The 12448-nt window shown below is 30.4% G+C and overlaps 2 protein-coding genes across 2 annotated transcripts; one reads left to right on the top strand and one right to left on the bottom strand.

Annotated features, from left to right (window-relative positions):
* Window positions 1–2333: 2333 nt before the first annotated feature.
* On the bottom strand, window positions 2334–3936 carry LOC114185956 (WRKY DNA-binding transcription factor 70-like). Its single transcript, XM_028073947.1, has 3 exons — window positions 3551–3936; window positions 2966–3070; window positions 2334–2874 (listed from the first exon to the last, which is right to left on the bottom strand). Exons 1-3 carry the CDS (start codon window positions 3886–3888, stop codon window positions 2445–2447), a joined length of 873 nt encoding a protein of 290 aa, XP_027929748.1. The 5' UTR covers window positions 3889–3936; the 3' UTR covers window positions 2334–2444.
* A 5918-nt stretch (window positions 3937–9854) lies between these two features.
* On the top strand, window positions 9855–12095 carry LOC114185715 (WRKY DNA-binding transcription factor 70-like). The gene is made up of 3 exons (XM_028073593.1): window positions 9855–10309; window positions 11334–11438; window positions 11549–12095. Exons 1-3 carry the CDS (start codon window positions 9870–9872, stop codon window positions 11958–11960), a joined length of 957 nt encoding a protein of 318 aa, XP_027929394.1. The 5' UTR covers window positions 9855–9869; the 3' UTR covers window positions 11961–12095.
* The last annotated feature ends 353 nt before the right edge of the window (window positions 12096–12448 follow it).

Below are 12448 nucleotides of genomic sequence, written 5' to 3'. Positions count from 1 at the left end.
AATTTTAATAACAAAAAATAATTATTCATTATAATGAACAATTTAGATACTATATAAATTAAAAAATTATTCGTTATTAAAATAGTTACTATTATAAATAAAAAATTTATAATTGGTCACTAATTATTAAAGATCAATTTAGTAATTAAGTCATTTTGGTAATTAAAATCTAGGTAGCAAATTTTTAGTAATCAATTTTCTTTGGTAATTAAAACCATGGTATCTAATTTTAAAAACTAATTTAGTGATCAATTATAATTTTTAATAATAACTAGTGACTATTTTAGTAATCAATAATTTTTAATTTTATAAATTAGTATCTAAATTAATCACTACAAGTTGCTAAGGATAAAAGACCTCATTCTATCCTTCTATAAAACTTCTAAGGTGTTATATAATACTAAACAAGTTGTTCTTTTAGTTTATTATATTTTAGTTCTGATTTTTGCTCTTATGTCTTGGAATATTCGTTGATAATTCAGTCTTAATCTTTAACTATAACTCATTACCCTACTTAACTTTGATAATATATTTTATGTAAGTTAAATAGTAAATTTTTACATATTTGAACATGTCTAATGTAATAAAACAATAAATTTGTATACATTTGAAATAAGAGAAAGTAATAGGTTCTCATTTGCAAACACGTGGAACAAGAGAAGTGTTAGCAGGTTTTCATTTGTAAATGTTTGGAATAAAGAAAAGTAGATTAGTAGATCACAAAAGCTTTAAATGAGTAAAGTATAACTTGAGTATTAATCATATATACTTTGGATCCATAGAAATAATTATATATTTAGGAACTCTAAAATAGATAGTGAGGAAGTGTTCACATTAGTACAAATTAAATCTTGGACATGGATCACAAGTAAGTACCCAAAAACATTTTTTTCATATTCTGACTGGTGTTTGAGCCCGATCACTTGCCTCAAATCTATGTGCTAAGAACTTTTGATGCTAATGAAGAGAGGTGTTGGGTAGTTCTCGTAGTAGATGACTAAATATAAGCCCAAAGGAAAAGGTGGAAGTAATGAAAATGTGTGGAATGCTAAAAGTAGAGATGCCAAAAATATACTTGCTCTTATTCTTATAAAGATAAAAGGTTGTGCAAGAATATGTTGAGAACTAACATGCAGGTGGAATCCATGAGAAAGGAGTAATAGCCAAGAAGATCGAGTTCAAACATCAAGCCAAGTGGAGTTGGGAAGCTTAAATGAAAAGCTATTAAGGGACCTTTGCAATAAGGTTTGATTGCCTTAACATGTCCTATAGGTATAAAAGTAGGAACAATATGTAAAGAATATAAAAGTAGGAACAATATGTAAAGAATATGAAGGTTGAAGATTATTCTTTGGAGTCATTACATGTATGAGCTCTTTAAATATAAATGTGGGATGGATTACTAAAAAGTATTTTGAACATCATCATGGTGGTATTAGTTATAGTGCTCATGTCAATGTAAATTAGCTACTTTATTATTGTTTTAGTGTCGGAACTATTATGGAGTTACAATATAATAGTAATCAAGTTGTAATGTTTTTGTAATTTGTAAAAGGGTTAGGGCATCCCAAATGTCCTATTATATTTATTTAATTTTTGTTGCTGATAAAAAAAAAACTTTGGAATGAATAAGATTGTTATCAAATTAATTGAAGCTTGTTTGAGTTCTTCACTTGTAAATTAAATGAATAAAAATCATTTGAAAGCTATGAAGAATTTTAAAGAAAAGCAACTTGTTTTTTTTTTCCATATTTGTTTAATTTCTTTTATATAGTCTATTATCTTTTTTTTTACCATTTTATATTTGGGTTAAATATGATTTTTATTCTTTAATTTCTATACGAAATTAGAATTCATTCTTATCTCAAATGTTACATTATTTTTATTTTATTAATGAATAAATGTAATTTTCGTCGTTTGATAAGGTTAAAGTTATTTTTGATATGAAAAATAATATGATTCCTGTGTCCAAGTGTTGACACATTTCTTTTGTTCCATCAACAAATATTTATGCTCAGTTTGATAGAAAGAATTACATTCATTCGTTAAAAAGTTATTAAAAATTAAAAAAAAATTTCACCTTTTGTGGACAAAATTCAATTTTGAATGAAAGTTAAAAAGTAAAAACAATTTGACTTTTTAACTTCTTACTACTGCATATTCAAATAATATTGTTTTAAGTACAATTCTAAATTTGTTGGAAAACAATGAGTTAACCTTATTTATATTTTGTTTTTTTTCACCCGCAATGCAGCATATGATTAATACGTAATACATTAATCTAGTGACATTTATTTGATTGTACCAGTGATAACAATCCATAATACTTTGGCAAGATTTAAGGTACAAAGGTTTTATTGAAGAAACTAGTTAATACAACATTGAGATCTAAGCTGTACAATTCTAACTAGAAGAAGCTATCCTCCGAAACAAATACCTACTCATCAAAATCCAAACTGTCCACAAACATCCTCAAATTGAACGGGTTCACCCGACGACAGGAAAGTGGCATTCCTCGAATAATCAAAAGAAACATCATAATCGTATAATAGGAGGTTCTCTAACGCAGACAACTGGTTCTGAGCACAATGTTCATCGCGAATCACTTTCTGAGGCTCCTGCTTGATTGATGCAAGTAGTGGCGAGGGAAACGGGTTTTCTTGTTTACTATGAAGGCTGTTATTAAAGCTAAGTAACGTGGAAGATGCAGAAGGAGAAAGAGGTTCCAAAATAATCTCGGGATTCGAAGGGCTTCGACAAGTGTGATGGCCGTAATAGGTTGTTCGGTACAATGGAGGATCATCTTGAATCCTCTGCACCTGTTTCATTGCTGAGCATCTTTGATCATTCTTGTATGTGCACCTGTAGTAGCTCCTGCAAAACCATGTTGGATTCATCATTCCGAAATCAAAAGAGAGAGAGAGAGAAAATTATAGTTAATTTGGTTTGAAACTGAAGAATATACCTTAGGTATTTTGCGTGCAATGTCATTTTTTGTCCGTACTTTCTCCATGCATAGCCATCTTCAATCAGTATGGAGCTGTCCTTCTCCCAAGTTGGCGAAATTGATCTTTATACATTAAGACAAAATTATCAATTTAACAATTCATATATTTCAAGTATTTTCACACCTAATCCAATTATCAATTCACTAGAATAGTTAAGAAAAATTGCGACAAATAAGAATTAATCCGAATAACCTGTAATCATAGTCATTTATGTCTGGAATTCATTAAAGAATGTTCTTACTAATCATATTATTCATTAGGGTTGATCTAGTGATGATAAATTATATATGTATTTTACATAAAATCTTGAACTTAATGTTATATTGTATAGAAAAAATATCTTAATAATCATTTTACTATTTATACACTCCTTTAAATACACCCTCTTGAGCTAAATTTTATTGAAGGTTACAAAAATTGGTTTGTATTACTTTGTAACGAGTTTCACTTAAGATTTTGAAGTTTTAATAAATTAAAATAGAGAATATATTGCACTAGAAAGTGCTTATTGGCTCAGTAACTATGAATCATGAAATTCTTACTTTCTTTTGTAGCACCTTCTTCGATTATTAGGGTTGAGAATTTTGCGACTCTTGCAGGTTTGAAGCAGAGACTCGATCTGAGGGCAATTGGTTGATGATGAGAGAGACGGTGTGAGTTGATTGGAGTTCAAAAGCAAAAGAGTGTTGGTGAATGAGCACAAGACCTTGCGAACAAGATCTTCAACAAATGGTAACACTGACTTTGACCTATCCTCATGTTGAAGATGAGTGTTCAATTTATCATGACCAAGTGCTTCAAGTAACTGGTTTGCCATGTCACGCCCTCTCATCAATTCTTCTTCCATTGCCTTTTTTCCATTTGAAAACTCACTCCCCATTAGTTTCCTTTCTGGTTTTGGTTAAGTGTTTGACACTGCAAAAACAGAGAGAACACTGCCTTTTATTCAACCCAGCACTTCCTCCACTTGCCCATTTAAAAAATGTTACATCAAAACTTCCACAGCACAAATTTGACAGCTTTCGGACACAAGCTAATGTTTTACGTGAAGAACACGCACCGATGAAAATGTGCAACGTAAGCAGTGGTTTTGTCTGATTGCAAGTGTGAAGGAACGAGGAAAGAGAAGCAGTGTGGTTTTTTTCAAGGGATTGCATGGTGAGCTCATAATGGTAACTTCACGCTGAGATAACAGCGAGGGATTAGACAATAATACCCTTTGGTATTTTATGTATATTGGTGAGGGTAATTAGGGATATATGCATGTACGGACAAGAACGAGGTAGGGGGTTGATTCCTTTTCTTGTTAAGATTTAGAATTTAGATTATATTATGAATTCTATTATTATCACTATCGTTGTCGATGGTTGATGTGTTTTTCATTTGTTGGAAAGTTTTGTTGATACGTTTTAAATTTGGTAAAGCTGCTATCTTTTGAAATTTGAATGGTCAGTTTGATTATTCTATGTGAACGTGTGTAATTTGGAAAGAACGGGTTAGTTTCTACGTTGATGTAACAACATCCAGCATAAAGATTAATCCTAAAGAATTAAAAACAAAAATGTTGGAAAATAATGGTTGGTTGGTTTGTTGGTGATGGCTCGAGGTTCAACTTTTGGAAGGAAACCCTTAGATCAAACCTACACTGGATGTAGTGTACTATTTTAAATTAAAAAATATTCTCTTCTAAAATTTAAAAAAAATAATATTTATCTAGTTTTCAAATAATAACATATATTTAAATTGTTTTTTCTGTTGTAACTTAGGACATTAGAAGTGATCTTCATCTCGTAATTCTAAAAGTAACTATTTATTTATTCAATTATTTGTATGAGAAAATTGATAGATAAACATTTTTGAACAATTTGGAATTTTACAATTAATGAAGACTAACCTACACGGGAAAATATAATGTATAGGGTACATTTGTATCTTATAATTGTATACCCTACAAACTTAATGTTGTTTTGTTAGCCAATTCTTTAAGTTATCTAATTATAAAATTATATGTTTTAATTCATCTCTTTTATTTTAATTAAAAATAATATATTAGTTAATACTTAAATAAAAAATTTTAAAAATGAAAATTTTAAAAGTTAAAATATATAAAAATCAAATTTAAAAAAAATCAATGAATTGCATTAAATCACACTCTGATTTTAAAATAAATGTTAACTTTCCTTATATTATCATCATTATTATTAAATTATCAATATTAATTCTTATTTTAATTTATATTTATAGTAAATATAATGATAAGTTAATAAATTTAATTATATATTTCTATTGTATTTAGTTTTTTTCTTATGTTTAAATAGTATTTTCTCAAAAATAAAATATGTATATTCTATTATTCAGATTATAATTTAGTAATAATATAGTTTTTATTACATTTTTAATATATAATGATTTCATCATTTAAGTTTTTTTTTGTTTATAAAATATCCATGTTTCTGAAATTTAAAAAATTTATGAATTTTTAATTTTCATAAATTTATAATTAAATAAGAAAGGTGAGTATAAGAAAAGTGAAGGTTTATTCAAAATGTAAAAACATGAGTGCCATTTTACGAAATAAATTATTATTTTAAAGTTAAAGGGTGTGACTGCCACTATCATACCTTAAGAAAAATAAATAAAGCATTTTACCCTCACTAGTGAAGTAAGAGCTTTCTGTCCCGGTTATTTTCCACATTTTGTCTTGAATTTGGAACCGAGGCATATTGGGAGTTGGCCTCAGTTATCACCTGAAGGCATATACCCAGTTTTATGTCTTGGTTGTTTCAAAATCGGTGTCATATACCCAGTTTCACGATCGCAAAGAACCACCTTCCAGATGCCCTGCAAGGGTCTTTCCGACGTGGGCGAGCAATTCACGATCTTGACAAAATGTTGAGACTCCCAGTTCCGCCTAGTGAGCCTCTCCTTCTACTTGCAGCGCTGTCTCCGAGACCGGTCCCCGCCAGGACTCCGCGGATTCGCGAAATGCTGGTAAATCTCTACCATCAATTTCTCCGGTGGCGATCCACTCTCCACCACCTCATCTCTGCAATCATCACTGATAAAACCCCTAAACTGCTTTCCCTTGAGAAGGAAGAAATTTTAGTCGGAGTGCGGGAGCGTCAAGAGAATAAGACAGCAGAGCAGAATGAGAGAAAGTTCTTCAACAATTGGCCACAACCCCGAATGCAGAGGTGGAAGGGACCGAGAGAGAAGGTCATGTCGGTGGCACAAAGGAAGAGCGGAGAAGAATCGACGGAAGATGGAGTGGAGTTGGTCGAAGAGGGTTTTACAGACACTGCAATGGTCTTTGCCTTTGAAAATTGGATATGGAACGATGGCGTTGGAGAGTGTTTGGTACAATTTAACGTATTTTGCGTCGTCCATTAGGGTTCCATAGCATCGGAGGTGGTCGAAGGTGGCCGGAGGGTGTGGTGGCAGTGGGTGCAGCGGAGAGAGAGAGAGAGAGAGCGAGGGGAAGGAGTTGCAGAGGCGCAGGCGCGGGGAAGAAGAAGGGTTCGCGAAATTCGAACCCTAAATAAACCCTATGGCTTCGGTTGTTAGGGAAACCGAAGCCATAGACCCCCTTTTGGCACCGAGTCTCCTTGGACTGAGGCCAAACACCTAAGGTCCAGCCACTTTTTGGCTTCGGGTCTTACTGACAAAGGCCTATACCACTATTTGGCACCGGTTTTGGGTGAACCGGGGTCTATACCCCTCTTTGGCTTTAGGTATTTGGAGAATCGAGGCTTAAAACTTGGCTCTAATTGCAAAAATGTCACCGCGCCATTATATGCTTCAGTTCCTAGCCAACCGAAAACCGATACATATAAGGCAAGGTAAAATGGGAATTCTGCACTGGTGCCTTAAATAAAATTAACATAACCATCAATGGTGTATAATAGGGCATTTTTTTCTCTTGTATCTTGATTTTCTATAAGGGCTTACCCTTTCACGAATTTAATATATTTTCTTTTTTCTAACAAAATAATTGCATGTATTTCATATCTATCCCTTTTAAGTTTATGTTAATTTCTTAGCAATTTAAATATAAATTCTTAACTAAAACCTTCAATAATTCCTTATGTTTTAATTGTTTAAGAACAATTTTTTTCTAAGAGTCGCTGAACTAAGTTCAAGTCAATAAATCATTTAATTGATGGTCAATTAAGAGAATAAATTAAAAAAATTAGTTAGGATTGAAATCACTCGGAATTTCATTGAAATTACAACAAAATCATAGTTTAACCTAACCTAGACTAGAGAATCTATAAATTATGAGAAAATGGATAAATTAATTAGTGAAAAGGGAAAAGAAAAAAAAAAGGGTGAAAGTACATGGAAGCTTCAACATGGATATGTTCCCATTGTGAATCTTCATCGGAAGAAACTACAAAACAAGTTATGTAACCAATTCATACACAAAAGTCCCTAAAATTGACTTTGAATCACACTTATATAATGTTCATTTGTCATCGCGCATCAATATGAACCCCATTGTTGAGAAAGCATTATCCATTGTGGTGTTAGGTTCATGCTTAGTCAGGGTTAGAAATCCTAAGTAAACTATAATTATAATTGATTATAAATATATAATAAGTAAGTAAAAGTTTTCCTTATAAACCTATTTTATAGAATTGACTTAAGTTTAAACCTATTTTGTAAGATAATATTATCAAAACTATATTTATTGACAGATGTTATTGAATCGTCTACAAATATTTTATTCCTTCGATGAATCTAATATTTAGAATGATGAAGTGTGAAAATTTCTATATGGATTTTCTTACAATTGTTGTTATAAATAATTTAATGGTTTATAATAATGAATAAATCACATAGTGTATAATTAAAAACTATAATACAACTTTGTTACAACTAAATATTATAATACAAATTTGTTATGTATATTCTTCAAATTATTAATCAATTATAAATATTATATATTTAAAAATAATAGTGATTTGGTTTAGTTTGATTTGATTCTTTTCAATTTGAAATTTAAATCAAACAATTAATAAACATACCCATGAAATCCTTAAAAAGTTAATATTTATTAGTTTTCGTTTTTTTAAATTAATTCTTAATTGATTTTTTGAATCTATTTCGTTTTGAAAAATCATAATGGATTTTCTAGCTAAACAAACGTTATGCAATATGTTTTGTAAATAATTTAAACATTAAGAAATGCAAGAAAACACATCACCAATTCGGTCATTTAACATCTAATTTTAATAATTATTGCACAATTATTCTCATATTTACTTAATAAATTTACACTACTATAAATTCTCATATTACAAGGGATTTTTCTTACAAATTTGTTAAAAAAAATTGCAAGAAAAGATTTTTTTTTCTGACATTTTTCTTAAGAATTTTAATCGGAAGGTAATTTCTTTGTGGATAATTATTTCCTATAAAATTATAAAATTTGCAAGTATTTCCTATAAAATTTGTTGCAAAAAGTGTTTTATATAAAATATTTTGTAAGAAAATGGGTAGCAATTTCTTGCAAATTTTTTTTCACAATAAAATTTGTAAATATTTTTTACGAAAAAATTTTCAAAACAAAATTGACACGAAATATGAGTCTTTTTAATAGTGTTACATGTATCATAATTCTATAGTTATATATATATATATATATATATATATATATATATATATATATATATATAAATACAGATATATTTATATATATAACAAACATTAGCATATATCTAGTTCTTATTTCAACGTACATAATATATATGTTAACACAGAATACTTATACACCATTGTTACAACGAATTAGCATAAAATGTTTTTCATTTTAATTTTGTTGAACTGAGATATAACTTGAAATAGGTTTTTTTTTTAATGAGTATTTTTTTTCATTCATACATATATACTCAAACTCCAATCCTAATCAGTGCATTGTAATTTTATGATGATTTATTACATTTATATAAAATGAGTATCTATGGCCAATCTCCACTTACATGGAAACTAACCAGTACTTTCGCAGTCGAAGTATTAAATGTTTAATCAAACCGACAATTCAAAGATTACAGCATTAGTCACATTTAAAAGGTGCCAACTACCAACAAATATACCGATTATAATTGAATTGTTAGATGATGTAACCACGTAGTGCAAGGATTCCTAATTACCCTTTTTATGTTTAATTTACATAATTGTTCTAATGTCAATATAACCAATTGTTGTATGGAAATTTTTGGTTTAATCATTGGCAAATGTATAAGATGAGGGAATAAAATATTTTTTTCAGATATTTAATAATAAATTAAAAAAAACAAGGGTAAACTTGCACATCTTCATCCGTCACTGTTTGCCTAATACTCTCTCTATATATATATTTCAAATTTCACATACATATATATAAAAATAAAAATAAAAATATTTGTAATGTCTGAAAGATATTACCAAAAGTATACCTCGTTTAACTTTAATAATGTGTTAAGCTATCCACACAAGATGGAAGTCCCATATAGTTTCCATAACATTTATTGATTCATAAAAAAAGAAATGCAAATATTGGTACCTCTCTCTCACTGTCACAGCATGCAAAGGCCAAGGGCATTATTGTCTAACAGATTAATATGTTCTCAGCATGAAGATAGCATACTGAGCTCAGCCTCCATTTCCAAGAAAACAAACACACTCCTTCTCTTCCCACGCATTGGACCTCTCCAATGGGAGAAAGCCCTCTTACGGACGTGGCATATTTTCAGTGGTGCGTGTTCTTCACGTAAGACATTGACTCGTGAGCCAAACCTGACAATTTTTGTCAGGAATTTTTATCAGCGGCTACATTTTTTAAATACGCAAGTGGAAAGTGTACCATGTTGAATAAAACCTATGGTGTCTGTCTCTCTGTTTGGCGGCCATAACAGGAATAGTGTTATGCCAAGAAGGAAAATGGAGAATCAGATTCCAAATGGCAAAAGGGCAATGGAAGAAGAGCTGAACAGAGGGCGTGACATGGCAAATCAGTTGCTTGAAGTTCTTGCTTATGACAAATCCATCACTCATCTTCAAAAGGAAGAAGAAGAAGGGTCAAACTCAGTGTTACCATTTGTTGAAGATCTTGTGCGCAAGGTTCTGTGTTCATTCACGAACACCCTTCTGCTTTTGAACTCCACCAACGATGTTTCCCATGAGGTGGTGGCTTCCATCACTCTCAGAGATGTCTCTTCTTCCACCACCACTTCCCCAAAGAAGTTGGAGTCTGTGGATGAAATTTGCAAGAGTCGCAAAATTCTCAGCACTGAAAACCGAAGAAGAGGCTACAAGAGAAAGTGAGCATCATAATCCATGCTTTTATGTTTGATTTTGTTGCTATTGGATTTGGATCTGATTGTTTTTTCTTTAAGAAAATATGACATCAAGAAGTTACAGGATGTGAAAGTGAAAGATACACCCAGATTTGATTTTGGAATAGCTAGATCAATCACTATTTTTGTAAAGGGATTAAGTCAACCAATCATCCACAGAAAATAATATTTTTTTTATCAGAAATTATAATTCTATAAAATAAAACTTGAGTAATATTTGAAAATCCGGTAAAACAAGAAGATATATCTGTGTAGTGCATGTCTATCATGAAAAAAAGTAATTTGTCTTCTCTTTGACATCATCAGTACATTTTTTATGATTTTTTTAACCAAATTCATTAATTTCTCAGCATTGCAATATTTCAATTTAATTTTTTGTGTTTTATAACTCTCCATAGTCATATATATTTTTTATTTTTAAACAGTTAACTATTCTAATTAAACTATGTTTAAGATAATAAAGAACAGTGTTATTACACGATCAGATACATTTTTATTTAGGGTCAAACGGGAGAAACATGAAGAATAATGACGTTTATCCACAGCATATTTAAGTTAATTTTCTTGATATTTATGTATTTAATTAAGAACCTCATTATAGGGACTATTTTATCAATACCAAATTTAATATGATGAAAGCTACTAGATTCATATCCTAAATATTCAATAAAATTTTTACTATTCATAATTCTACTAAATTGATAGTCTCTTGCGAGAGGGAAGATATGATATGGAAGAAAGTTGAGTAAAAATAACATAAGAAGATTTACAAAGGCTTTGAATTCGAAAAGAGAAAGGCTAGTTGTCAAATGCATCTTGGCTAAAGGCTCTAGAAATAAATGATCATGATTACACAATTATTAGGATTATTAATTATAACAATTCCAATAATTTTAAATATTCTGGTCAATTGATAAATATTGGATTAGTTGGGAAAACATTTAAATATGAGAATTCTAACATTGATATTTTGTCTTCTTATGTCAAGATCAATTGCTCCAAGTTGGGAGAAGGACAGCTCCATACTAGTTGAAGATGGCTATGTATGGAGAAAATATGGACAGAAAATGACATTGAACGCCAAATACCTCAGGTATGTTCATCACTCTTCAGTTTCAAATGAATCAATCTTCTTCAGTTGTTCATGTGTCAAAGCCTTGATTTCTAAACCATGATTCCAAAAATGGTTGAAAATGTATGTAGGAGCTACTACAGGTGCACTCACAAGAATGATCAGGGATGTCATGCAATGAAACAGGTGCAGAGAATTCAAGATGTTCCTCCTTTGTACCGAACAACCTATTACGGCCATCACACATGTAAAAGCCCTATGAATCCTGAGATTGTTCTGGAACCTCTTTCTCCTTCTGGATCTTCCACGTTACTTAGCTTTAGTAACAGCTTTCATTGCAAACAAGAAAACCCGTTTCCCTCATCACTACTTGCTTCAACCAAACATGCTCACAATCAATTATCCTCTCTCGAAGACCTCTTATTACATGATTGTGAAGTTGATTGCAATTATTCTAGGCGTGTGGCTAATAGCATGCTATCATCTGCTGAATCCGTTGAATTTGAGAATGTTTTTATGAGCAGTTTGGATTTTGTTGGCTAGGTATTTGTTTGTGTCGGTCAACAAATTCTTTTCTGGGTCGTTTAGAGAGTAAGTTTCATGATGTAATTGAAAAGAGCTTAATCTGTTGTATTATTAGCTATTTGATTAGTAAGAATGTTTTATTTTATCCTTAAATTTTGTCAAAACAATAGAAAAGAAGAACCTGTCTGTAGTGTTTTTTTTTTCGCAATAGGGTGATTATTATTTTAATCTGTTATCCACAACACATAAAAGTAAGCAATATGGTGAGATGAAAGACAATTAAAAAATTATTAGTGAAATGGCCTCTAAAATTTGATAAACGTTTATCATTATCCGATATCATATATTGGTAATACTTTTACTGTGTATATATGAATAAGTTGGTCATTAGCCAAGTGCTGGTACCATTTATATGGATTATTGATGATTTCTAAACCTGAATTTTGGTGTAGTTTATTCTCTCAGAGAATTTAATTTCAAATAACATTATGCAGTAGTGTTGAAGG

This window comes from Vigna unguiculata, chromosome 5 (assembly GCF_004118075.2).
Source record: "Vigna unguiculata cultivar IT97K-499-35 chromosome 5, ASM411807v1, whole genome shotgun sequence".
NCBI lineage: Eukaryota > Viridiplantae > Streptophyta > Magnoliopsida > Fabales > Fabaceae > Vigna > Vigna unguiculata.
Note: the sequence above shows the minus strand (reverse complement) of the source record. Positions and strands in the feature narration are given on the sequence as shown.

Excerpts from the sequence above, each read along its gene's own strand:
- LOC114185715 (XM_028073593.1), top strand. The coding sequence starts at position 9,870 with ATGGTGTCTGTCTCTCTGTTTGGCGGCCATAACAGGAATAGTGTTATG. Across the intron at positions 10,310-11,333 it reads AGAAGAGGCTACAAGAGAAA|ATCAATTGCTCCAAGTTGGG; the intron begins GTGAGCATCATA and ends TCTTATGTCAAG. Across the intron at positions 11,439-11,548 it reads TTGAACGCCAAATACCTCAG|GAGCTACTACAGGTGCACTC; the intron begins GTATGTTCATCA and ends AAATGTATGTAG.
- LOC114185956 (XM_028073947.1), bottom strand. The coding sequence starts at position 3,888 with ATGGGGAGTGAGTTTTCAAATGGAAAAAAGGCAATGGAAGAAGAATTG. Across the intron at positions 3,071-3,550 it reads AGAAGGTGCTACAAAAGAAA|ATCAATTTCGCCAACTTGGG; the intron begins GTAAGAATTTCA and ends TAATGTATAAAG. Across the intron at positions 2,875-2,965 it reads TTGCACGCAAAATACCTAAG|GAGCTACTACAGGTGCACAT; the intron begins GTATATTCTTCA and ends ATGGTTTTGCAG.